At 36.4% G+C, this 27,655-nt stretch overlaps 2 protein-coding genes across 4 annotated transcripts in view; one reads left to right on the forward strand and one right to left on the reverse strand.

Annotated features, from left to right (window-relative positions):
* The window catches only part of KBTBD3 (kelch repeat and BTB domain containing 3), a 24,027-nt gene extending 13,836 nt beyond the window's left edge, over positions 1–10,191 (reverse strand). Inside the window, exons 1-2 of one of the 2 annotated variants that reach the window (XM_050759511.1) lie at positions 9,758–10,191; positions 8,955–9,155 (exon numbers count right to left, since the gene is read on the reverse strand). The gene's annotated coding sequence lies outside the window, so the exon portion shown is untranslated. The remainder of the gene's footprint in view (positions 1–8,954; positions 9,156–9,757) is intronic. The other variant, XM_050759512.1, reaches the window with a different exon arrangement.
* AASDHPPT (aminoadipate-semialdehyde dehydrogenase-phosphopantetheinyl transferase) overlaps positions 9,935–27,655 on the forward strand; it is a 21,752-nt gene continuing 4,031 nt past the window's right edge. The window contains exons 1-6 of one of the 2 annotated variants that reach the window (XR_007719464.1): positions 10,017–10,346; positions 11,921–12,146; positions 23,562–23,683; positions 24,305–24,466; positions 25,774–25,861; positions 27,575–27,646. Coding sequence is in view for 1 of the 2 variants with exons in the window: in XM_050759513.1 (XP_050615470.1) it covers positions 10,164–10,346; positions 11,921–12,146; positions 23,562–23,683; positions 24,305–24,466; positions 27,575–27,646 (765 nt within the window). In the remaining variant the exon portion in view is untranslated. Of the gene's footprint in view, positions 10,347–11,920; positions 12,147–23,561; positions 23,684–24,304; positions 24,467–25,773; positions 25,862–27,574; positions 27,647–27,655 lie in introns of those variants that run through there. The other variant, XM_050759513.1, reaches the window with a different exon arrangement.

Consider the following 27,655-nt stretch of genomic DNA (forward strand, 5'->3'; position numbering starts at 1 on the left):
CAACAGAATCTAATCAACATTTATAGAAAACTCCACCTAACAACAGCAGAATACATATTCTTTCCCAGTGCTCATGGAACATATATCTAGATTGACCATATCCTGTCCCATAAAACAAACTTCAAATTATTTAAAAGAATTGGAATCACATAGATTATATTCTTTCACCACAATGAAATCAAACCAGAAATCAGTAACAAAAAGATAACATAAACATCTCCACGCACTTGGAAACATAATAACACACTTCTAAATAATCCATGCATCAAAGAGAAAGTTTCAAGTGTAATTTAAAGATACATTGAACTGAATAAAAACTAAAATACAATATATCAAAATGTGTATGATACGGCTAAAATAGTGCTCAGAGGAAAATTTTTAGCGTTAAGTGCTTACTTTACTACAACTCACCCAATATGAAACATATAATTTGAACAGCCCTGTAACCATTAAGGAAATTAAATTTACCAAAAGTTTAAAGAAGAATACCAGTTCTACACAACTTCTTCAAGAAAACAGAAGCAGAGGGAAGATTCCCAACTAATTTTATGAAGTGAGTATTATTGTGGTACTCCAGACAAAGACAGTACCCAAAACAAACAAACAAAAACCAAAACCCCATACTATGGACCAATATACTTCACAAATATAGATGCAAAAATCATTTAAAAATATTAGCAAAAAAATTCAGCAATATATAAAAGGCATTATACACTATGGCTAAGTAAGTTTATTCAAGGATGTAAGGCTGAAAAGTATTTGAATACCAATTAGTGTAATTTATCCTATTAGGCAGCTAAAGAAGAAAAACCACAAGACCATATCAATTGATGCATAAAAACTGTTTGAAAAAATACAACACCCAGTTATGGGAAAAACTCTTAGCAAAAGAGAAAGAGAGGGGAAAAGTTCCCCCTTCTCAACTTAGTAGAGAAAATCTACAAAAAACCTATAGATAACACTATGCTAAATTATGGAATGCCTTCCCCCTAATATGAGGAAAACAGCAAGGATGTCCACCCTTACCACTGCTATTCATCAAAGTTCACACTTATTTCGAAATGTATTATTCAGTTTCCAAGGGAATGTAAGCTCTACCAAGCACACTAAAACAAGAAAATTCAATAAAAGGCATATACATTGGAAAGGAAGAAACAAAACTGCCTCTATTTGCAAATTCCGAGATAGCCTATATGGAAAATCCAAAGGAATCTACGAGAAAAAAACCTCATAGAACTAATCAGCAAGTTCAGCAATGCCACAGGACACAAGAGCATCACAAAAAAATCAATCATATTTCTATATACCAGCAAAAAACACATAGAAACAAAAATTAAAACAAAAACAAAAATTAAAAGTATAACAGTTCAAAAAAAATAAGTGAAAGAAATACTTACGTATAAATCTAACAAAACATGCACAGGACTTGTATGCTGAAAAATATAAAATGCTAAAAAAATCAAAGAAGACTAAAATGGAAAGACATGCCATGTCTGCAAATTGGAAAAGTCAACTTAATAAAGATGTCCCCTTAATTCCCCCTAAACTGATATAAAGGTTTAACACATTTTTTTATCAAAATCCTGGCACAATTTTTTGTATATACAGATGAGATTACTGTAAAATTTACATGGAATGATAAAGAAAATAGAATATCTAACACAACTAAAAAGAATAAGAATGAGGGAAGTATCAGTCTACCTGATTTCAAGACTTACTATAGTTATGATAATCAATACTGTGTAATATTAGTGAAAGGAGAGACACATAGATCAGTGGAATGCAATACACAATAGAGAAATAGCCCCACACAGTATAGCCAAGTGACTTTTGACAAAGGTGTGAATGCAATTCAATGGAAGAAAAAGAATCTTTTTTAACAAAAAATGCTGAAGAAAATGGATATCCACAGACAACTTTACTTTATGTAAAAATTAAAACAGTTGATAGATTTAAACGTAAAATATAAACTTTTTAGAGGCAAATACAGAAGAAAATCTTTGTAACCAGGGTCTCATTTAATGAGCTCTTAGACATCAAAAGCACAACACATAAATGAAAAAAATTACTAGATTGGACTTTATATCAAAATTATATTTTTCCTCTGTGAAAGTCCCTTTATTTAAGAGGATGAAAAGACAAGCTATGAGCCAGGAAAAAAAAATTGCAAACTGAATCTGATAAAGAAATAATATATAAAGAAATCTGAAAACTTACCAGTAAAAACACCAAATAATTCAATTTAAAAAATACGCAAAAGGCACAAAGAGATATTTCACCAAAGAGAATATACAGATGGCAAATATGCACATGAAAAGATGTTCAACATCATTAGTCATTATGAAAATGGAAATTAAGACTGCAATGAAATATCCCTACCCATCTATCAAAATAGCTAAAATAAAATATAATGACAACACCAAATATTTGAGGGCTTGCAGAGACACTGAATCACCCATACACTGCTGGCAGAAATAGTCTGGCAGTTTCTTAAAAAAACTAAACATACACATACCATATTACCCAACAATCATGCTGCTGACCATTAGAAAGAAAAGCTTATGTGTACACAATAGCCTCTACATGTTTCATAATGCTTCATTTGTATAGCCAAAAGCTGAGGGCAACCAAAATGTTGCACAATAGATGAAAGAGTAAACAAATCATGGTACATCCATACCATGGAATACTACTCACCATTAAAAAGGACAAAGTTTGATATACACAATTTAGATAGGTTACAGCAATCTGCACATGTGAGAAAATTACAAGAAACTACACACAAACATTGTACCAATGTCAAATTCCTGGTTTTGATCTTTTACTATTATTATATATGTACCCATTTGGGGAAACTGGGTGAAGGGTACATGGAAATTTTATCTTTACAACTTGTTGTGTAATTATTTTAAGATATTAAAAGATAACAAAAGATCAATCAATTCAGAAACTATTTTGATGTTCCAGCTTTCTTCTTGCTCAAAACATAGAAAATGCAAATAAAACATAATTTTTTAATTGGTATAAAATCATTCCTCTGTATTTTAAAATAAGTAGGAAATAAAATAGGAAAAAGGTAACTAAATGGGATACTTCCAAAAGAATAAAAACTATATTTCTGCATAGTGGCGTAGGTCCTGAGAATATCAATTTTTAAGACTCTAACCACAAACACTTTTTAATTAACTTTATTGTCATGAAAATCACGTATGTAGGCCGGGCGCGGTGGCTCACGCCTGTAATCCCAGCACTTTGGGAGGCCGAGGCGGGCGGATCACAAGGTCAGGAGATCGAGACCACGGTGAAACCCCGTCTCTACTAAAAATACAAAAAATTAGCCGGGCGCGGTGGCGGGCGCCTGTAGTCCCAGCTACTCAGGAGGCTGAGGCAGGAGAATGGTGTAAACCCAGGAGGCGGAGCTTGCAGTGAGCCGAGATCGCGCCACTGCACTCCAGCCTGGGCGACAGAGCGAGACTCCGTCTCAAAAAACAAAAAAAAAAAAAAAAAAAAAAAGAAAATCACGTATGTAATTTAGATCCTATGTTGGATTAAGTCTATTGAGCCTCATGGTTCATGAATAAGTGGACCACATGATGTAAACACAAAGTTATTTTTATTCCTATAAATAGTAACAAAAACAAGTTTTACTAGAAAATTTCAAGTATCCTAAAATAATATATAAGAATCACACAAACCTATTCACTTTCGTAACACCGTTTTAAAAAGTCTGCCGGCCAGGCGTGGTGGCTTACGCCTGTAATCCCAGCACTTTGGGAGGCCGAGGCAGGTGGATCACAAGGTCAAGAGATCGAGACCATCCTGGCTAACATGGTGAAACCCCATCTCTACTAAAAAAATACAAAAAATTAGCTGGGCATGGTGGTGGGCGCCTGTAGTCCCAGCTACCTGGGAGGCTGAGGCAGGAGAATGGCATGAACCTGGGAGGTGGAGCTTGCAGTGAGCCAAGATCGCGCCACTGCCCTCCAGCCTGGGCGACAGAGCGAGACTCCATCTCAAAAAGAAGAGGAAAAAAAAAAAAAGTCTGCCATGTACATTCTACACAGAATGATAAATCCAAGGAGCTGAATATTTCCATTTCTTAAATTTCATTTGAGTAAATCCTACTTGTATAAGTGTATTTTGCAAATAACAAAGAATATGGCATTTGGAACTAGAGAAATAGTCCTAAATGGTTCATTACTTACTAGTGGTTCCTACTTAGTAGTGATTCCTACTTAGGCTCTCTGAGGCTTTGACTTCCTCATCTGCAAAGTGGACACATCTATGACACTGGACTGTTGTGAGACTTAAATGATACAATGAATATTAAGTTAATACTGTCAAATTATATGTAAATAATAATTAAAATCAATAACATTATTAACTGTTAAACAACTCTCAATTCTTGGCAAAAGATTTATAAGGCAATTATTTTTCTTCAAATATTCTTCAAAATTAATTACGTTATTTCGTTGCTTTTAAGACACAAAGTTTTTCACACTTATCTGAAACTGACAGGCATCTTATAATCACTCTGGTTGGGTAGTAGTCATGACATATTTGTCATTACATGCGTACTAAATTTGAAGAATGGATATCAGTATGTTGGAAGAAAACCTTGGATATAATAATGGACATTGGTTTAAGAAATGATATATCACTAATGCTCTAAACAGAGAATGATATTGTAAAAATAAAACATGGACACAGAGACTCTGAGTTGAAAATCAATGAAAAGACACTTTGAATGTTAAGAAGTTTTAGGAGTGCCTCAGCCAATTAATTTTGCTTATATTGTTCTTTGTATGTAGGTGCAAGGGTATTATACGATTTTTTAAAAAGAGGGCTCTTTGCATAAGTAGAAAAAATTCTTAGTGATAAAGAGTTGTGTCATAGCTGGCATTTTTCTTAGTAGTATATAAAATAATAGTGTACTTTATAAGATTGCACCCCAGCTTCAATGAAACACCTTCCTGCCCAAAACGCTGACTCAATTTTTAAAATGATTCTGTTATCCTTTTTTTAAAAGGCTTCCATTAAAATTTGATTTAAATAATTGAATAAAGGTACAAGAGTCAAGCCTAAGAATGAAGCCTTTGATAAAAAGTAATGACAAAAATCATGTGCCACTTAATAAAAGTAGAACATTAAACTAAAGCTGTGCTCTGCCTGATCTGAGCTTTGACTGGGTCCTGCAGTGATCTTAGTTTGGTCACTGATATTTCAATATACGGCATGATTTCTGGCCTAGTCTAGTAAATATTTATTATAGATGCTAACTATATGACAAGCACCGAATTAGGCACTAGAGTTAAAGAGAGAATAAAAGACAGACATGGTCCCTGCTGTTTTGCTGTCCAGTATCTGGTGAAGACGACATAATAAATAAGGTACACAAATAAATAATTATAAATTTTTATAAGTATCGTGAAGCCACAAGTAGGAAGTGGAAATGAACAATGGGGGCATTCAATTTCAGACAGTAACAAAAGGGGTAACAGGGAACATTTATATAGTGCTTATTATGTGCCATGCTTTGTACTATGTTTTTTGTTTGTTTGTTTTTTGAGACAGGGCCTTGCTGTGTTACCTAGGATGGAGGGCAGTGGCAGCATCACAGCTCACTGAAGCTTCAGCCTCCTGGGCTCAAGCAGTCCTCCCACTTCATCCTCCTGAGTAGCTGGGATTACAGTTGTGCATTAGCACACCCAGTTTTTTTTTTTATTTGTTTGTTTGTTTTTTGGTTTTTGGTTTTTTTTAGAGATGGGATCTCACTATATTACCCAGGTTGGTTTCAAACTCCTGGCCTTAAGTGATCCTCATGCTTCAGCCTCCCAAAATGCTGTTGACTACAGGCATGAGCCACCATGCCTGGCCCCATGCTATATGTTTTACACATATTCTTTTAATCTTCGAAAAAACTGGATAAAGTAGATACTTATCTTCACTTTACAAACAGAGAAAATGGACTTTGATAATTTAAGTAATTTGGCTAAGATCATATAGCAAGTAAGCAGGGAGGTGGTATGTGAACTCAGTTTGGCTCGAGAGCACTTGCTTTCAGCCACTACAATACTAGGGAAAGCCTTTCTGAAGTGTCATTTGAGAACTGAATGACAAGAAGGTAAGGGATTAGTGGCGGAAATCACATATAAAGCCCTACAGAGGGAAAGGAGTCCTTCAGTTTTAGGAAATTAAAGGTGGCCATTGTGGCTGGAGTAGCTAATGAAAGCAAGAGGGTCAGGAGATAGGGCTGCAGAAGGCAGTTGCTACCTCAGTCAGGATCCAATGGGTCACAGGAGCTGGGCTTTATTCTAAGTGAAATAGGAATGACTGATCACTTTAAATTGGACAGTGACATGACATCATTTTTTTAAAAAATATTTTTCTAGCTAATATGTCAAGAATGAATTGAAAGGAAGAGAAGTAGGGTCTAAGTCATTCATTTATTCAACAAATATTGGATAGCTTATGGAGTAACAAATATTGTGGCAGGCACTATTCTAGATACTAGAAATACAGCTAAAAACAACACAGACAAGGGCCTCTACAATAGAGTGTACTTTAGAATGGTGAACACCTGCTCCCCCGCACACACACAACCCCCGCTTCCTTCTTATACATTAAGAGTTTCTCCCACCCTACTGGACATTTTCCATTAGCATGCAAATTCTAGTATCTTCCATCTTTAAACAAACATCAAACAAAAATCTATCCTTTGACCTTTTATTCCTCCAGCTACCATTCCATTTTTCTACTTCCTAAATCCAGAAAAACTTTAAAGGGCACTCTGTGGTAGCGTCACCTCCAGTTATCATCTCAACTCACTACGATAAAATTCCTTTTACTCCATTAAAACTGCCCTTGTCAATGTCACCACACTACCATCTTGAAGCTGAATTCTCACTTCTCTCTCCTCATCTTTTCACCTCTTAGGAATATTCACACCGTTAACTAGTCCTTGAAACACTCGTCTTTTAGTTTCTATGCCACAACATTCTTCAGGTTTCCTACCTTGCTGGCTTCTCCTTCTCAGTCTAATTAGAGGGCAATATAACATGAGAATTAAGGGCATGGATTTCTAGATTTAGCTCTGAAAGCAGGTTGTGCTTATGGCATGGAAGACATTGGAAGAGAGTGCTCCCCTTTCTCAGGCAGGCTAGAAAACTGATTAGTATTTCAGATGAAAAATGATGGTGGGTTATACCAGATTGTTAACAGTGGGAATAAAGAGAAACAAATGGATTTAGCTGTATTAGAAGTAAAACCAAAAACACTTGGAGATGGATTGGATATAGGGAATCAAAGAAAAGCAGCATCATGGTTTCTTCCTTGAGAAACTGGTAGAATTATAGAGCTATTCAAATAAGTCTTGGGTGAAAAAAAAAAGTGTTTCAGGTAGAATAAAGTTTGTGACCCAATAAAAAGTTAGTGAATACATCTAAAAAACACCTAGACTTAGAGATGATTTATATAATGCCTTTCTATTGATATTAATACCTGGAAGAGGTTATGTCACACATAGGATCCTGTGTGACCAAAGTCACACAGACAATTGGTGGTAGAGCTGGAAATAGAATACGAATCCCTCAGAATCCTGCTAAGAAGCCACAGATCGGCACCAAGCAAGATGATCATTCTAGACTGAGTGAGCCCCTATTACTTTAGTCCTCTTCTTCCCCTGACCAATGCAATAAAAAATATTTTAATAAAATTGTTGGGTTCGTTTAATACAGTTAAGCAAGTTATAAACTGCATATTTACATTTCCTTAATAAAAGTGAGGGAAGTAAAGGCAGATAGAATATAAAAAGCAGTAATAAATCTATTGTGGAGTCATTAATAATATTTACTCATGTACACTATTTGTAAAAGGTATACATGACATTCCCTCTCAAGTACTGTACATTCTATTTTGCAAGATAACACACATGCAAATAATTCAGGACAATAGGAGAGATGTCATAAGGCAATACTAGAATAACTGCCAAATGAATTATATAAACAATACTGTTTTGGAAAAAGGTACTCTGAAGTAGGCCCTAAGAGAAGGTTTAAGCTAAGTTCTGGAGAATTTTTAAAAGCACACAGGGAAGGGGATTCAACAAACCTACAAAATATGTTCACGAGGGTAATAGGTTTGGGGCTGAGGTTTGGAAGTGGGAAGAGTGAGCTATTTTACACTGGGTGAACGAAGACATTCTGTTTGGTATGACATTTGGGCCTAAATGATACAGAGGAAACAAGGAATGTGATAATGGGAGAAGGGGAGAATATTCTACATTCTAGACCAAGTACAAATAATCCCTAAATTACTGTCTGTGTATTAGGCTCCATAGATGTAATACACAGAGCTCTTGTTCGATGGTAAAATAATGGGATATGAATTCCTAAATTTAAACAGATTCTCTTTCTGAGCTCATTGTCTCCATCAGTAATAACTAGTACACAGAACATGCGCAATAACGTACACAGAAGTGTTTGGAAACAGAAACTTAATGTACCAAACTTACAAAAATCAGTTTAAAATGACAGGAAGGAAAAGTTATATGATTCTTAGTTAAAAATGGAGAAGTGAGTTATGATCATTGCTGATATGGGTATTAGTATTATTTACATATCTTTACACTGTCTCTTATTGTACTTTTTATGCATATGATTTATTTGCTTTACCAGACTGTAAGCTCCCTGCAGCTGGTAACCAGATTTTCAGTATGGCAGCTGACACAGGCTTTTGGTTAGCTAAGATGATATATTAAGCCAATAATTCATTTTACTGTCCTTTGGGGATCTGAATTTGTGTGTGTGTGTGCTCAGAATCCCATCTACTTTCGAGGGATTTGGGGGGCTTACGATATCACGAAAAGTTAATGAAGACAAGTATGGATAAAAACATAATAGAACCCATCTTAAATAGGACAGAAATCATAGGCAGGTAATTGTGTTAATTAGTACCGCTGGCCTTTGGCTGATATTTCCGGGCAGTCAGAGGAAGAAGGAAATCGGCTGAATCCCGCAGTACTGCACTTTAATCGACCTCCAGGTAGTCATTTACAGTCATCTGCAGAGACCAACTTTTCCCTGGACCAAAACCTGCAGGGCACTTGGATCGCGTGGGCTTTCATACGAGAGTCAACAACAGCCTATACGGAACAACTAAGGAAACAGACATACATCAATATGACCCTTCGCAAAGTCTGAGAAAATAACTGAGTAAAGTTATTTACTTGTTTCTGCGGCTAGAGCAAGGACCTCTTGTCATGATGGAAACACTGATGCCTCAACAATGGAATCCTGTTTTCTCGCTAGGGCTGTAGCCCAGGCTTGGCAATAGCAAAACAGCACCTGGGTCGCTTCATCGCCCCAAATAAAAAGCCAGCATTAGCCCAGCTGCTCGCTGGCAGCCTCTGATTCAGGCGGGGTCGGAGTCCCGCACTGGGGGTAGTGCCTCGGCTCGGCCTTCGGAGGGAGGGTTTCAGGTTGCCTGCTGCTAAGGGTCGGGAACATACTGTGTGAGGGTGGGTGTTAGGCCGATGGGGATGGGGGTAGGGAAAGAAGCAACTCAGGGCTGCCGCGTTGCACAACTCCAGGGGGCATCACTGCAGACCCCCTCCTAGAGGTGGAAATCTCTCGTGCCCCGTACACGAAGCAGCTGAAGCCAAGGACATTCTCTTCTCTGTGGGCCACAGGGGCCAACCCAGACCCCGAGAATAAGGGCTACGATCCCACTCCTCCCTCAGACCCCGGAGCTCACCCACCTGCAACTGCAGTCTCCGAAGTCTCCACCCCAGTCTCCCTGCCTCCAGAGGACTGGTTGCGATTGGCCTGCACCGCTGTCCCGTCAACTCTTCCGCAAGTGTGAGTGGCGTAACTGCCGGGCTCTTGGCCTTGGTCCCGCCCTTTGCGCGCCTCCGAAGCCACGCCCACGTGACGTCATACAATGCCGCAAAGCGCAGAGCTGATCTCCGTCTCCGCCCCCAGCTGCTTTCTCCGAGAGGAGGTGGCTGAGCTGGGGGCGGGCTGGGAGGGCTGTCGGTGGGCCACGTGCCCATCTGCGTAGCGACGTCCCGCCCCCTGCGCACGGACGCCGGGAAGAAGGGGGTGGGGCCACGTTTGCGACCGCGCCATCAGGCCCGAGGTAACGGCGAGGTCTGCTTGCAGTGTATGGTTTTCCCTGCCAAACGGTTCTGCTTGGTGCCATCCATGGAGGGCGTGCGCTGGGCCTTTTCCTGCGGCACTTGGCTGCCTAGTCGAGCCGAATGGCTGCTGGCAGTGCGATCGATTCAGCCCGAGGAGAAGGAGCGCATTGGCCAGTTCGTCTTTGCCCGGGACGCTAAGGCAGCCATGGTACTACAGGTCTTTTTTGGTATTTACAGCCTAGGAAGCAGATGTTGGGGGAGGCGGGCCGGGCTGTGGAGACCCCACACTCTCGCGCTGGCGGCGACCTTCTCGCTGTGGAGCCCGTGGCCGGTCCGGGCGACAGCAGCCGGCGCTGCGGAGTTGCGGGCGACGCACGGCCTGGTTTCCACGGCCTTTGTAACCGCCTCGGAGGCCGCGATGGCTGTAAAAATTCTTTCTTTTCCCCTGTTATTTCAAATGGAGACCCTCCTAAACTGTGAAATAAGTGTAAGGAAGGCCGACAAAATTGTGTTTTTCTGTAATGAATGTTTTTATGTCTTTATCTTTAAATGTTATTTTTTTTCTTTGCGTGGGTTCATAACCCATGCTTATTCTGCCTGTTAAATATCCCACCATTCTCCGAGGACTCCCTGCACGTGGTAGGCCCTAGAAATTATTGACAGTATGATATAGTTCGTAGCCCTGCGCTTCACGGGATTGAAGCCAATGAACCTGAAGCCGGAGAGGATACCTTCCTCACTAGATGCCATGGGAAACAGTATTTTACGTAGATTTATTTTAGCTATTATTTTGAAGCAACAAATGGAAAACGGGATTTCCAAACAAATAATCTCTACAATATGGTGCAATTTGAAACAACCGTGAATTACCATCATTTAAAAGACAGTCCTTTCTTAAAAATGTCCCATATTGAAACACCTTTCTGTTTGAAATGTTGACTAGTTGATAATTATAAGGCACATTGGTGAAAATTTTTTACACTTATAATTTGTAAGGAATTGTGAAATGAACTACTTTTAAAAGCCTGCAGTTTTTAAAAGTCAGTGTTAGAATTGAAGAAGAAAAAAACCTGAAAGATATTTTTAAAAATACATACTTTGTCATCTTATATTCTTGCTTTTTGTGTGTGTGTGTGTTTAGTAATTATTTAAAAAATAATATTTGGAGGTGGGAGAGAGCAGAACAAGATAGGTCATGCCTTGCTAATCGTTGAAGCTGGGTGATCAATATATGGGATCTGGAAATACATAGGCGCAGATGTAGATACAGGACGGCTGTCACTGCAGAGTTGTTTATGACAGCAAGTCTAGAGCGAGCCTAAAATGTCCAATAAAGGGGAAATAATATTATGAAATATGCTACAGTTAAAACTGCATGGACCAGACGGATGTGTACAGACATAAAATAATTCCCAATACTTATAAATTTAAAAGCTTATATGTGGCAGAATACTACATAAGTATAATCTCATGTTTGTGTTTATATGTAGAGTTAGCAAAAACATGTAAATGCACATATATTTAAATCCAGAAGAGACTGACAGGATGCCAGCTGTTAACTTTGGTCGCTAGCAAAGGAGAGGGAATTGTTAAGGCGGGCTTTAACTTGTTATCTACTTAAGCATTGGTTAAGTTTAAATTAACGTGTGTTTAATCCTTAAGTATTTTGAAAAGTTTTAAAAATGAAAATTTTAGAAACCAAAAAAAAAATACTTTTACACGTAGTGTGGTTGTATCTTTGGCAGACATCAGTACATACCAAATGTTTTATGTACTTAACAGGCTGGTCGTCTGATGATAAGGAAATTGGTTGCAGAGAAATTGAATATCCCTTGGAATCACATTCGTTTGCAAAGAACTGCAAAAGGAAAGCCAGTTCTTGCAAAGGACTCATCGAATCCTTACCCGAATTTCAACTTTAACATCTCTCATCAAGGGGACTATGCGGTGCTTGCTGCTGAGCCTGAGCTGCAAGTTGGGATTGATATAATGAAGACTAGTTTTCCAGGTAACATTTCATTTTTGTAGTATAGCAGTTAAATGTCTTGATGCCTCAGTTCTTACCTATTGAGTAATCTCAGGCCAGGAAATGTATTAGAGATATTTAAGTTTAGAGAAAATGTGCTTAGTACACAAAGGTAATGGAGAGCATAAATCTGAAAAGGGTATATTTCCATGACTATTTACAGACTTACAAATAAATAATAGATTATCCGTTACTGGTGATCCATATAATACTTTGCCTAGAGGTAAAGTGAAATTCTTTTTGAATTGTACTTCAACTTATTTCACTTAAACATTAACCACAATTTTTCAGTCAAATTGTTAGTTTGTTTTTTAAAAAAGAATGTCAATCGTAAAGTGCATTGTAGTCCTTATGTAGAGATAACATATGCAGTTGACCCGTGAACAACACAAGTTTGAACTGCATGGGTCTACTCCTGGGAATATTTTTCAGTAGTTGGCCCTCTGTACCCGCAGATTCTGCATCCACAAACAAATGCATGTCAAGATTCAGTATTTGCGGAATATGAAACCTGAGGATATAGAGGGCTGACTTCATATATGCGGATTCCACAGGGCCGCATGCGCAGATTTTGGTATCTGAGGAGGGTCCTGGAACCCATCCCCAGTGGATACCAACGGGCGACTCTTTGTTCTGTATCTAAATACAGCTCTTTTTAGCCCATTTATGCAAGTAAAAATGAGGAGCAAACATTATTAAAATAGTTAAGTTGCTTATATATTGCCTTAGAAATTTGTTACTGGTGGCTTTAAGGACCACTAACATTTGTGGTGAGGTTGAATGTACACCCAGGCAATTTAATACATACTAAATACAGGTTCTTTTAATTATTGTATACTTGTCGTCATCACATTTAATGAACACTTAACCATGTGCCGTGGCATTTTACATAGAGCTTTAGATATATTCTGTGATTTAATTCTCTCAACTGCCCTATGATGCATATACTGCTATTTTTACAGAAGATAAGTAACAGGCTAAGAAGAAACCTTTTAATAAAAGAAGCCACATCTTCCTAATTTCATAGTAAAACTGTCTAATCTCCATACTGCCTGCACCATATGTGGTTTGAATATGTGGCTCTCTCAGTCTGTAAGGCTTGTATTAATCTTCTCTCACTCCCATTTCTGCATAGATAACTCCTATTTGCTTGTTAGATTTCACCTTAACTTTACTTTAGGGAAGCTTTGTGAGCCTGAAATCTAAGCTAGGTTCTTTTGTTGTAGGCTCTCATAAAATGTATTTTCCTTATTCCAGTAATGTGTCTCAGTTGGTTATTCATCAGGATGGTTGATTATCTTTTCCTGGTACTTAAAAGCTGTGTGAGAGCAAGAACCATGTTAGCTACATCAGAGTTTAATCACTATCACATCTCTTAGTGCCTTGCCTAGTATATAATAGTAAAATATTTGTCAAATGAATGAAAAAACACTGTGCTGTTGTAGGCTTCAGTGTAGCTATGAATCTCTTCTCCCTTTTGCTTTTATTGTCCTTACCTTGCATTTTCCTACTAGCTACTCTTTCTCTTACGTACTCATAAACCTTTCCAGTATAACTCTATTCTCAGGTTTGCTCAGAACAAGGCCCTACTAGTGATTTTGGAAACCTTGTGACAGATTGTTGATCTGATTCCCTGGATAAGGTTCAAGGAATTTTGTTTAACCTCCTGAAATTGTTGGCTACATTTTGTATGATGTGTACATGTGCATTTTTCTTAGGAAAGGATCTGGTATTCAACAGGGGTATAGGTGGCTTACTCTAAAAAAATTGCTGCCGTAGAAGACTCTTAGCATGGGAATTAGCCCATATATTCTTATAGCTTTCTACTGTCATTATAGGAACTTTTTCTGAAATCAGAAATGGAAAGACCATTGTTTTTTACAATGCAGTCAGCACAACTACACGGTAAATAAATTGGCCCAGTGGGTTGGTATCTGCTTGGAAATGATACCTCTGAGAAACAGATTTTATTACCAGTTAACTTGATGGGCAGTGTTGGCTATGGTCAGTGCTGGATAAACAAGTAATTAATAACAGAAGCTTTTAATAAATGATGGAAAGACAGTTGAGCAAAAATTTCAGATTTAGTTTTCCTGTTAATTATGTTTTATTAGACCTCCCTCTCAGTTGATCTTATTTGACTAATCACAATATCTAGGCCTTTTCTTTTTCTTTATTTTGTTGTGAAAAAGCTATTGCTATCTCCAGTAATACAGAAAAGAAGAGAGATTTTCCAGTTGTCACTAGTATTTTACCATGCCACTGATTTCTGAAGCATGAATGGACACAGCATGATTTCTTAATGAGGATGGGAAGTAGACACTGATTTGCTTCATTGAAGATTCTTTGAATTGCTATACTTATTGTAGTAAGTGAGGAGATTGAGCAAGGGATTTTTCCTAAGAGTCTTGCTAAATGATGGTAGTCAAAACTTAGGATAGCAGCAAGGAAAGTACTGTGTTTCGTACTAAGCATCATTACTAGATTGTCAACTCTAAAGACAGAGTTGGCTTTGGAGGTTATCATTAGTGCATTGAAAGAGTCAATTCCATTACTCCGTCTTGTTCTGTAGGTAAGAATCCTGTAGGAACTTAGAGAATCTTTTTCTTTCATGGTGCATTAACCATTTCTACTGAGTGCAGCTCATTTCCCTCCCTCTACCTGTTCTCCCACTGTTGGCTGCGGCCACGCAGAAGAGAACATATCTAGTATATAGCCTACTGTAAATGCCAGGGCGGTACATTCTTGCTCTTAGGAAGAATAGTGTTTTCCTGGTCTTCATCTTAATTTAAATGAAGGTTTTCCCTTCGTTTTCTAATTTTTTCTACCATTAAAGGTGTTTGAAGTGCTGAGCATAAAGGGTAACTTTTGAATTGTTTAGTTTTGTGACCATGTTTACAAAGTAAGGCAAAATAAGAGAGACCAAATACATAAAAATTATGACTGAAATTTGGGAAAGGGCCAGAATTTTCCCCCTGTGGTTTTACATGTTCATCTTTACATTTTTAAAATAAACTTTGCTCAATTTTTTTTTTAAATGCACTTGGGATTTAAAACCTTTAAGTGGTTTTAGAAAGTCACACGTCACTTTGTACTCTGAATTCCTTACTGGAAAACCAAGTCTCCACCCTCAAGGAGTTTTCCCCCTTCCCAGTTACAGGTGGGTCTTTTTCCATTGTCAGTACGACTTGATTGTGTAACTAGTATTTATTGAGCAATTCCTACAAGTGTGTGACACTATGTTAGATGCCTAATAGGTATTATTTCATCTTCATAAGACTAGTGTGTAAGTACTACTGTTATTTTGTATAAAAGGTTAAGACATTTGTCCAAACTGCTCTCTACAGTATATGACCTCAGTATGAGATTTTATTGATTCCTATTAAAATAATTTGCAGATACCAAAATTTGAAAAATTTTGTGAAACTGGGTTACATACATTTAAAGTTGTTATGGAAGAACTGATGACTAGGAATATGAAAAATATGGTAAGGATCCTGCCTTACCAGTTTCAGAAACTTGTGTTAGGCATTGTAAACTAAAAAGAGTATAGTACTAGTGAAAGAATAGACAACTAGAAGAGTTAATCTTAGAGCCCAGGATATATACATATTTCAATTCAGTGAATAAAAGATTATTTATTAAATGGTGCTGGTAGAATTGGTTAGTCATGTGGATGTAAAACATACTATATACACCAATTTGGAGGAATTAGAAGTTTAAAAGTAAAAAAAAAATTATAATTTTAGGACAAATTAGGTCAAGTTGCAATAAATCTTTTTCTGAATTCTTTTCAAACAAGACAGAGTTCAGAATTTATCAAAGAAAGAATCGATATTTAAATTTTAAAAAATTATATTCCAAAAATATAACCAAATACAAAAGATAAATAATAGAATAAGGAAAATTCTTATAACAAATTGGTAAAGTGTCAATATCCATAATATATAAAGAGCTTCTATGAAGTGATTAGAAAATATTAATAGGCACCTTACAGAAGAACAAATTCAAGTAGTCAGTAAGCTATTACCTTAATGATGAGTAATGCAAATTAAAGTAACAACAGGATGCCCATCAGATTTGCAGAAAATTGGAAAAAAACACTTGGAGCTTGTGAAAATGTCGGAAAAGAACAATCATATAGATGGAAGCACTAGAAATTGCTACAGGCTTTTTGGAAAATAATGTTAAAATTGAAAATACACATAGTCTTTGATTTAGCGATCTTGTTTATGGTACTGTATCCAAAATATTTATGAATAACAACAAAACCTGAAGCTACTAATAGAAATTGGTTAAATAAATTAATGGTGGATGCATTCTACAGATAATTATTAGCTGTAATAAAAGAATTAGTTAGGTCTATATGAACCTGAAGGGACTTAGAATGTATATGGATATATATATTTAATATCATAATAGAGACAGGGTTTCTCCATGTTGCCTAGGCTGGTCTTGAACTCCTGGGCTCAAGTGATCTGCCTGCCTCAGCCTCCTAAGTGTTAAGATTACAGGCGTGAGCCATTGTGCCCGGCCAATATCACATCACAGAAAAATATATGTAGCAGAATCTTTCTTTTTTTTGAGACGGAGTCTGGCTCTGTCGCCCAGGCTGGAGTTCAGTGGCGCTCGGCTCACTGCAAGCTCTGCCTTTCGGGTTCATGCCACTCTCCTGCCTCAGCCTCCCAAGCAGCTGGGAGTACAGGTGCCCGCCACCACGCCCAGCTAATTTTTTGTATTTTCAGTAGAGACGGGGTTTCACCGTGTTAGCCAGGATGGTCTCGATCTCCTGACCTCGTGGTCCGCCTGCCTCGGCCTCCCAAAGTGCTGGGATTACAGGCGTGAGCCACCACGCCCTGCCAGAATCTTATTTTTTTAAAACAAATATCTCTCAATCCCTTTAAAAACAAACCAGCTATGTAAAATGATTTTTTAAAACTTATAAAGTTATGAGAAAATTTCAAAAGCTAAAAGACTTAGAAGAAATGTTTTTCTCTGAGATAAAAATTCTCCATGAACCTTTTTAATTTTAATTTTAAGAGAAAATTGTCCTTATTTCTAAATTCAAGTTAAAAACATACAACTCTGTCCCCTGCAAAACCCTTAATCCTCCTTTCTCGCAAACGTCAGTACTGAAAGAATCTGTATAGGAACCTGTAAATAGACTAGCTTTTACAGAAAATTGAATTGATGATTATAGGATAAATCTGAGAAACACTTCCAGAATGAAAGGGAATGAATAAGGAGATAAAGAGGACTGAACATAGAGATTTGGTTTATAAAAATATATATTATTGAAGAAGATGACAGATTAAATGGATAAGAAACAAACAAGATTTGGGATTAGACAGATTTAATTCCAGTTTAAAAAAGAATAAAAAATTCTGGAGACAGGTAGTAGTGATGATTGTACGACAGTATGAATGTACTGTATACTACTGGACTGTATACTTAAAAATGGGTGAAATTATATATATTGTACTACAGTAGAGAAGAAATCATACATAGAATATCAGAATTAAATTTTCTGGAAAATGCTACAGTCCTGCTAGTATCCAAATAATAAAAAAATTTATCTTGAAACTAGAGTCCGTTTAGTCTTAGACTTCTTTTCTATCATAGTAATAGGACCATAGCATGTTATTTTAAAATTTTGATCAGGATATCAAAATCAGCTAGGGTAGTCATTAAAAATACAGATTCCTTGAAATCACTGCAGACCTGTGGGAGCCAGAATTTCTGAGAGTACAATAGGGTTTCTATTTTTTTTTTTTGAGACGGAGTTTCACTCTTTGTTATCCGGGCTGGAGTGCAGTGGTGCAATCTCGGCTCACCACAACCTCCACCTCCTGGGTTCGAGTGATTCTCTTGCCTCAGCTTCCCGAGTAGCTGGGATTATAGGCACCTGCCACCATGCCTGGCTAATTTTTGTATTTTTAGTAGAGACAAGGTTTCAGCACGTTGTCCAGGCTAGTCTTGAACTCCTGACCTCAGGTGATCTGCCCACTTCAGCCTCCCAAAGTGCTGGGATTACAGGCGTGAGCCATCGTGGCCGGCCGGGTTTCTATATTTAAACAATATTCCCAGTTGATTGTTAGGCATATTAATGTTTGGGAAACTCTGTATTGGATGTAATTTACAGAACTAACAAAAAGAAAAATTATAGCCCATTTACCATTTTTTATGAGTGATATCAGAAAGTCTTTGCCACAACTCTAACAAAATTAAAGTTTTATTAACACTTACTAGAACACAGTGTAATTGTATATTTGAGCAAACTTCTGAAAAGATGGCTTTTGAAGCTTAAAATGATAAAAGGAAACCACAAAGTCAACAGATATGATTTCATATTAAATCATCTTTCACAAACCAGAGAATATATTTGTGACAAATTTGACAGACAAAGGTTAATGTTGTTAAGATGTGAAATGCCCCTCTAAACATCAACGGGAAAACCACTTAAGTCCTACTTGATGAATATAGGAAGGACTTCATAAAAACAGTTGACTAAAGAAGATACACATTTAACAATGACTTTCACAGCAGCCTCAGAGCTAATATTTATTAGGTATTTGATAGTTCCAGGCGTTTTACATGTTTATTCTTACTCTGCCCAATTCTTTGTCCCTATTTTACAATTTGAGAAACAGCCATAGAGATGTTAAGTAAATGTTAAATAAATAACCTACAGGTTGAGTATATCCATAGTGGGAAATCCACAGTGCTCCCCTGAGTTTTTCCTTTGAGTATAATTTTGATGCTCAAAAAGCTTTGAGTTTTATAGCATTTTGGATTTCAGATTTTCAGATTAGGGATACTCAATCTGTAGCTAAGAAGTGATGAACCAGCATGTGAAAATTTTACTCCAGGGACATAAAATTAAAGCTCCTAAGGGTACGTGAATGTGTGTGCTTATGTATAATTTAAATTGTATCTATGTGTATATTAGTTTCTTCAGGCTGCCTAACAAAGTACCTCAAACATGGTGTCTTCAAGTGACAGAAGGCTCTTTAAGTTCTGGAAGGCCGGAAGTTAAGGTGTCAGCAGGGTCGTGGTCTCTCTAAAGGTTCCAAGAAAGAATCTTTCCTTGCTTCTTCCTAGTTTCTGCTCATTCCTAGCAGTCCGTGGCTTGCAGTTACATCACTCCAATTTTTGCCTTCACCTTCAAATGACTTATTCTGTCTCCTCTCTGTGTCTGTCTCTTTTTGTGAGGACACCAGGCATTGGATTCAGGGCTCACTTTAATTAGGTATGACCTGATCTTAACTTGATTACATCTATAAAGACTCTATTTCCAAATAAGGTCACATTCTAAGGTTCTGGGTGGACATGAATTTCAGGAGACACCCTTCAACCCAGTAGAATCCATTCTCTGGCCCCCTGCAAAATTTATATCCATCTAACATACAAAGTAAATTCACCCCATCCCAGCATCAGCAATTCTCAGCCCATTCCAGCATTAGCTCTAAATTTCATGTAAGTGTTAATATCATCAACCCAAAAAGTGGCAAAGTCTCATTATCTCAGTCATCTAAATCAGCTATGTGTGAAACTGGAGTATGATCCTTCTTGGGGCAAAATTCCTCTCCATGGGTGGACTTGTGAAAGCGGAAAACAAGTCTTCTAAAATACAATGGTAGGAGAGGCATAGGATAGACATTCCCATTCCAAAAAGAAGTTTGAAGTAAAAAGGATCATGGTTCTCAAACATGTTCCAAACCCAGCAGAGTAAATTCATTAGGTTTCAAAGCCCAAAAATAAAAGGCTTCTTGCTCTGTCCTGTTGGTCGTCGTCTTCATCCTCTGGAGTTCTTCCTAAAAGGATAACATTCACAGCCCAGTAGTTCTAGCTCTATCAGCCTGTTTCTTGCCTCTGTGTGTTAATACCTATATGTGTTGGTAAACAGTGTAAGAGCAACTGAAGTTTAGGACTGCCTAAATGGTGAGTCTCAAACCTGGATTGTCGTATTTCAGTCTAGTGCTTTTTCTGCTGTACTTTACGAATTGAGGGCTTAAATATAAGTATATCCTTTGATAGTAACATGCAAGAGGCTTTGTGCATGTAGTTTGTGAAACCTATATTGGCAGCTCAGATATTTTTGTGTTATTCTAGGTTTGTGTCTGGATAAGTTCCTGGACAAATGAGCTGATAAGTCAAGCATTACAGCGTATACATACTAACTCATATCTTAGAAGACTGTCACTTCTCATAGAAACAAAATTATATATAATTCTATTATATACAGTTCAGTACTTAGAAAGTGAAACTATTGGAATTTATAATATGATTTGTTATCTGAGGCTAAATTTTGGTACTTTGAAGCAAGCACATAGTTGGGCATTGCTTAACTCCCTTCCACGTGCCTCAAAAATGGCCAGCCCATTTAACTAAAGGCTGAAGTACTGTTATATATACATATTTATGTATACATATTGGCAACCTTGTTTTGGAGAGGGATTAATGTGGGTAGGCCCTGAGGTTCTGGTACTACTAGAATTTTTTTTCATAGGCCAGCGATAGTTGCTCAAGGCATTAGATCTAAATGATTTTGTTGTATGTTACTACTGTGTTTAAAATAAAACATTAGTTTCTGTGTGGTCTTAATTAGTTAATCGTTGCACAATACAATATCTAACACTGCTCTCCTTAATGGTCAAACTATAAGATGGAGGATCAGGTTTTTCTCAGCTTGACTGATGATTCTCTGTGTATGTAATGGTAGTATTAGAACTTGCCAACATGTATGTCCAGTAATTGTGCTGTCTTCAAATAGCTTAAGGGACAAATTCACTGTTCTTCCTACCAATTTTTCTTTATTCCAGTTTCTGAGGTAAACTGTATTTAACACTTAACAGAGTATATGCCCACTGTATATCCACCATAATGCCACAGTGTGGCGCTGCTGTGCTTTGGCCGAATATTTACAAAATCACCTTTTCCTATTGCTGTCAAATTTTTATTTTGTGGTCTAAATAAGATGCTCTAAAGTATATGAAAATGCACTCATATCGGTATTTCTTGACTGAACATAATGAGTTATGTGATTGCTTTCTAGTGATTGTGCCAGATTGATTGCCTTTTATGTTAATCAGTTTTTTAATAGCATGCTTATTTAAATTTTTTTCCTTGATTGCCCCATCTTATTTAGTTAAAAATCAGAAGGCTTCTTGGAGGTTATAAAAATAAAATTTGAAGAAAGCAGCAAGCAAAATGACACTATAGATGACAAAATGCGTATCTTTTTAAATGCAGATTTTTTGGACATTAATCTGTTACAACTACAGTTTCACTCAAAATACATAATGCAGTCTTCCAAACCAAAGATAGTTTGTTCCTCCCATTATTGTTACATATGCAGTTTGTGCCAAAATCCATTCAACAGGAAATAGTTTATGATTTTTGTAGATATAGTGTCCCCAATGTTTAAAATTTCCAGATTTATGTTAGTTACTTCAGAAGCTTTCTGTCTTTACTTTCTTTAAGGTGTTCTTTAAGATGTTATTTATCAAGCCAGTATGTACTATTGATGCGTTGAACAAAACAGTTTTTATTGAGGGGCTTCTATTAATGTTAGTCTCAGGAAGGTGTTGAGGAGTAAACACCAAACAATCAAAGGGATCCATGGCCGCAAAAGGGGTAAGAATTTCTTGCCATTGAACTCTTAAGATCACAATTTAATATCTCAGTGCCTGAAAATGAATGAGGATCCTTATTTTGATCCATAGTACCACATATCAGCAACAAGATCAGCAGAAATACTTCCTGATGAACTAAGAGGCGACTATTTTGACTCTTGAAGCGGAGGTACTGGGAGAATCATAAATATTTCGTGAGAGAACCAATTTTTAATATATTCTACCCTTGAGATGAATGCGGGAAAGGTATTTGGTTACTGCAGGAGAAACTAAACTCTCTATGAAGATAAGGACCATGTCTGTTTTGCTCATCATGTGGTTCGTGGTACCTAGCACTTGTATGCTTTTAGTGGAATTCTAATTGTTGAATTATCATAGAGAGAATTAGTGATTAAATGCCAGTGAAGTATTAAGAAGGGGACATTCAACATCTTCAACATCTTTTTTCTCCACATATTTATTTACATAAGAAATGCCCATAGAGAGTGTTGTATCAGCTATCTCTTTAAGAATTGTGTTAATCATTTCAGAATGTCAAATTTTGGAGTTGGTTATTTTAGAAGTGAGAATTTGAGTAAGCCCATATTAACAGAATCCTCAAAGGGATTACCTTCAAAAGGTTTTCTGGAAAATAATGTAATAATGAACTAAGGATACAGGGCAGTTGAATATTTAGGAAGTAATTTACCATATAATAGTTAACATTCATGTATACACTTAGTAAATGTTTGTGGTTCACCTACCTCTGATAGGCCCATTAGGCTGTAAGTATAAAAGGCAAGAACAGTGATCAATTTGTTTTTAATATTAGTTGAATACATATTTGTGTAAATATTTATACATATTATGCGTATTTATATAAAATGAATGATGGTAGAAAGTTTGTGCTTGGTGGTAAAGACACACAAACACATAATTTTAATGTTTGGGAAAATTCAATACTAGAGACCTACCATGAATTTTAACATGTATTTTACCCCTTAGTTCTGGGAATGAGATCCTTTGGGTTGTATCTTTTGTCATTTATTTTTCGAATGCTATGTAATATTTTGTTATCTATGAAATAGTGGCACTAAAGATATGTTTCAAGTTTTTTTAAATGAGCTTATTTTGCAACTGCAACCATGAAAGAATAATGAAAATCTTTTATTTGAAGAAGTCATATTAGAAAACAAGTTGGAAAACATTTAAAGAAGGTAAGTATTAATTTTTTAGCCGTGGCAATAATGTAGAATAAAAGAACAGTTTTCAGCTTTCTGCTAATTTTCCAAAACTTGTGGTAAAATAATTATTCCCTTTTTTTCTCTGTTACGTAACAAAATAAAACTTTAGAATAATATGGTTCTACTTTAGGAGTATTTTAATTGGGCTTCTGATAAATACCCTTTTATATAAGAAATTTCCTGTTATTTAAGATTTATAACAGCTTTGGCTGCCAAATTGTATCAAAACTTTTTGGGGCATATATTGATGCAACCATATGGTTTTCCTGCTTAAGTAATAATTTATAGAATATCACCAATTCCTGTTAAACTACTCATATTTCTGGGCTAACTACTGCTTGTCATAGTGTGTTTACTGTTTTAATTTTCAAGTTGTTTTGACTTGCTGAGATTTTGTTTAGGATTATTTTAAATGTATTCAAAAGAATGGTTGCCCTTTAGATCTTTGGGGGGTGCTGTCTTTAACAGTTTTAGTAATAGAGCAACTTTTTATTTTTTAATAGAACTGCTATTTAATTTCTTATTTCCTTAACTGACAGGTCGTGGTTCAATTCCAGAATTCTTTCATATTATGAAACGAAAGTTTACCAACAAAGAATGGGAAACAATCAGAAGCTTTAAGGATGAATGGACTCAGCTGGATATGTTTTATAGGAATTGGGTATAATTCTTTCTAATTTTTAAAGCAAAAGTCTATAATGATTCCATTATCTTCATTTAAAATCAGAGTCCTTGGTTACCCAGTAGTGTCGAAACAGTAGATTGCTTGAGAATGTTATGGTTTTTATGCATATATTACATTATAATGACATTTCATTTTAAGAAAATTTAACCTATGTGTAATGCTCAGTTAGAAAGTACCTAAAGCTAAAACAAAACATTATGATTTATAAATAATGTTTTCTGTCATAAAGGAACTAATACACATGAAGTCTTATGTAACAAACACTGATATATATACTACTACATGCCAGAAGACATTACTTCAAGCTCTTTATAAGTTAGTTAGTTTAATATACATAACATCCCTATGAGGAAGGTATTGTTATCATGATCGCAGGTTACGTACAAGGGGATACAGGCACAGAGAGCTTAAATGATTTGCCCTAAGATCATGTGGATGGTTTGTTTTCATGCTGTAAGGGTTTTTTTTAAAAAAAGCTTAGAGCCATATAGCTGTAATGTAGCATAGCATTGAAACTCCCTATTTGTTGGGCCTGTAGATTCTATGAAAAATTTTTGTACACTGAATTCTAAGAGAAAATGTCTTTCTGTATCTTAGGCACTTAAAGAAAGCTTCATAAAAGCCATTGGTGTTGGACTAGGATTTGAATTGCAGCGGCTTGAATTTGATCTATCTCCATTAAACTTGGATATAGGCCAAGTTTATAAAGAAACACGTTTGTTCCTGGATGGAGAGGAAGAAAAAGAATGGGCATTTGAGGTAAGAAATTTATTAGAATTGTTATAACTAAGAATTTCTATTTTTTATGCGTGTATGTATGATTGATTTGGGTAGGCTAGTCACTGAATGTGGACGCAACTGAATCCAGTCCTGCTGCTCTGAAAGTGAAATCAGGGCTACTATGAGAGCATGTAACATTTATGCTAATACTTGAAAGATGTTGAAAGATGAGTCGTTGTGAGTTCAGAATGGAAAAAGAAAAGAGGCTCTGAAAAGGAGCTTTGCATGTATGAACAGCCAAAAGCAGCCACTTTGGCTGGGCCATAATAAGGGTATTTAAGAGAGATTCCAGATCAGGCTGGTAGATCCTGCAAGGTATTGATCAAGTTAAGTATTTTGGTCTCTTACTGTATTTTGTTTCTGTCACTAGCAGTTCCTGGTTGCTAGTGAGAGAAGCCAACACACACTAATTTAAGCCAAAAAACCCCCCAAAACAGTATTATAGGTTACTAGAGTTATTCAGCAGCTGTCCCCAGTATTAGCTAGAATTAGGGGACGAAATATTCAGAGCTCTTTTTGTCTCCTACTTTTGCCTTTCTCTACATTTTGGCTTCAGTTTTCTCCCACCCATGTTTCTCATTCTATACACCAGCTTTCTCAGCCTCTCTGGTCTACATGACAGAAAACATGACTCTTGCATGTAACATACTGTTGTTGCATGTAACAATTTACGGTTTACAACAATTTACAGTTTAAAACCCCAAACAAACTGGTAAACTCACTTTCTGTTCCAAGTCCAAAAATCCTAGAGAAGGGACTCCCTGACCTAGCTTGGGCTAGTTGTTTATTTCCAGACCGGTCATTATACTGTGATTGGTCCTGCTTGTGTCCAGCAAATGGGCTGTAGAGCAGTTCTCTGACTTAGAAGATAATCTGTTGTGATGCAGAATACTAGAAAATAAATGAGATGTTAAGTTTGAGATACCAAACATCTAAGTGAAGATGTCAGATAGGTGAATGGAATGAAGGGCTGGGCTAGAGGAAAAATATTATAATGGTTATAAGTATAACCATTATGTCAATGGTAGTTGAAACCATGGATTTGAAGTTGGAACTATGAGATTACCTAAGGAGCAACTATATATTGAATCTGTGAAGAGAGAAGTGCAAATTGAAGCCACAAGAAGTTAGAAGTATGGCCGAGAATAGAGCCCTGAGAATATAGATGGTCCCCAATTTATGATGGTTCAACTTTTTTTGACTTTATGACAGTATGAAAGTGATAATGCATTCAGTAGAATTCATATTTGCAGAACCCACACAACCGTTCCTTTTCTCATTTTCAGTACAGTATTCAATAAATTACATGAGATATTCAACATTTTATTATAAATGAGGCTTTGTGTTAGATGATTTCGCCCACTGTAGGCTGATGTAAGTATTCTGAGCACATTTAAGGTAGGCTATGCTATGCTATGATGTTTGGTGGGCTAGGTGTATTAAATGCATTTTCCATGTAACCATATTTTCTTACAGTGGGTTTATTGGGATATAACATCATTGTGAGTTGAGGAGCATCTATGCTAATATTCAAAGGCTGTTTTGTGGAGGAGACTGATAAAGAATGACCAAAATGGTGTAACAGAGTAGTGTTGGTATCCAAGGACAGAAAGCATTTTGAAAAAGAGAGCTGGGTCAAAAACTGCTAGGGACTAGATGTGGTGGCTCATGCTTGTCATCCCAACACTTTGGGAGGCTGAGACACTGTCTCTACAAAAAATTTAAAAAATGAAATGTTCAAAACAGTACATCCATTAGTTAACATTCTTTAGTGTCCAACTATCAATTGTTAGTGTACATACACCTCTAATTATACATTAAGCATGATTCTTATTTACTGAAATATTCTATACATGTAAGAACTATATCTTACATGCTAGATTTCTGAAAAATTATTTTGGATATTTTTAAATTTGTACATTCCGGTTACTTTTTTCTTGTTTGTTTAAAGAGAAAACAGAAAAGGGCTACATAGCAGACTTACTTTGTGATAATTTTGACATAGTAAATCTTCTGACACTTAGTCTTATATTTTTCCTCTTTAAACATATCTTAAATTTATCCTTACTGAATTTCACTTTTTGCTGATTTGGGTACCTGAAGGTATGAAGATAGGAAGAAGAAGATAAAAAATGAAAGCTCCCTAAGTACTATTTCTAATTCTAGTTTCTTCTGACGTTTTATGGAAGAATGCTTTAGTAAAGTGGTTTTTCAGTGAAAAGTTTGTTCAGCTTTTAAGTGTTCATAATTTTTTCTGGTGACTGTCTCAATATATATTACATTTTAAAGCCTCCTTCCCCTTTGTCTCATATGTAGGGGAAAATAGAAAATTGCATATTGGTTATGTTTGATCTATAAATTTCCACCATGATTTTTCATACATGATAGTATGTAGTTAACTAAATGCTTACATACCAATGTTGCAACCTGATTTTTTTTTTTTTTTAACCTTGTACTTTATTATACATAGTAACATCACCAGGGAAGGACAGATAGCTATCAAGTACCTCTAGATAGGGCACATCACCTATGTAGTATTCTGGTTGAGAATGCATAACCTAAATCCACTCATTAAGAAACATCAAACAAGCCCCAAATGAGCAAAATTTTATTAAGAAAAAGCAGATATGGGGGAATTTGTACTTTAAAATGTTAATGTCATAAAAAACGAAAGGCTGACAAGACGTGACAACTGAATGCGATACTTGTCCCTACTTGCCCATTACTGGGCTCCTGTTCTGAAGGAGGGATATGCCACAAAGGACATTTTTGGATTAATTCACAGAATTTGGAATATAGCTAATAAAGTATAGTTTCAATGTTAAACTTACTGAAGTTATTAACTGATGTGGTTATGTAAGAGAATGTGCCTACTAGGAAATACATGTTGAAGTATTTAAGAGTAAAGGCCCGCATGTATGTAACTTCTAAAGTGGTTTAGCGGAGATGGGGAAATATATATATGCATGTGTGTGAGCGTACATATATATATAGAGAGAGAGAGAATGAGATTTAGAAAATGTAAATAAAACTACATCTAGGTTTGCATATTTTATAATCTATATTTATTTACCTTTTATCTTTCAGGAAAGCAAAATAGATGAGCACCATTTTGTTGCAGTAGCTCTTAGGAAACCCGATGGATCTAGACATCAGGATGTAAGATTT

Source organism: Macaca thibetana, chromosome 14, assembly GCF_024542745.1.
Source record: "Macaca thibetana thibetana isolate TM-01 chromosome 14, ASM2454274v1, whole genome shotgun sequence".
Classification (NCBI taxonomy): Eukaryota; Metazoa; Chordata; class Mammalia; order Primates; family Cercopithecidae; genus Macaca; species Macaca thibetana.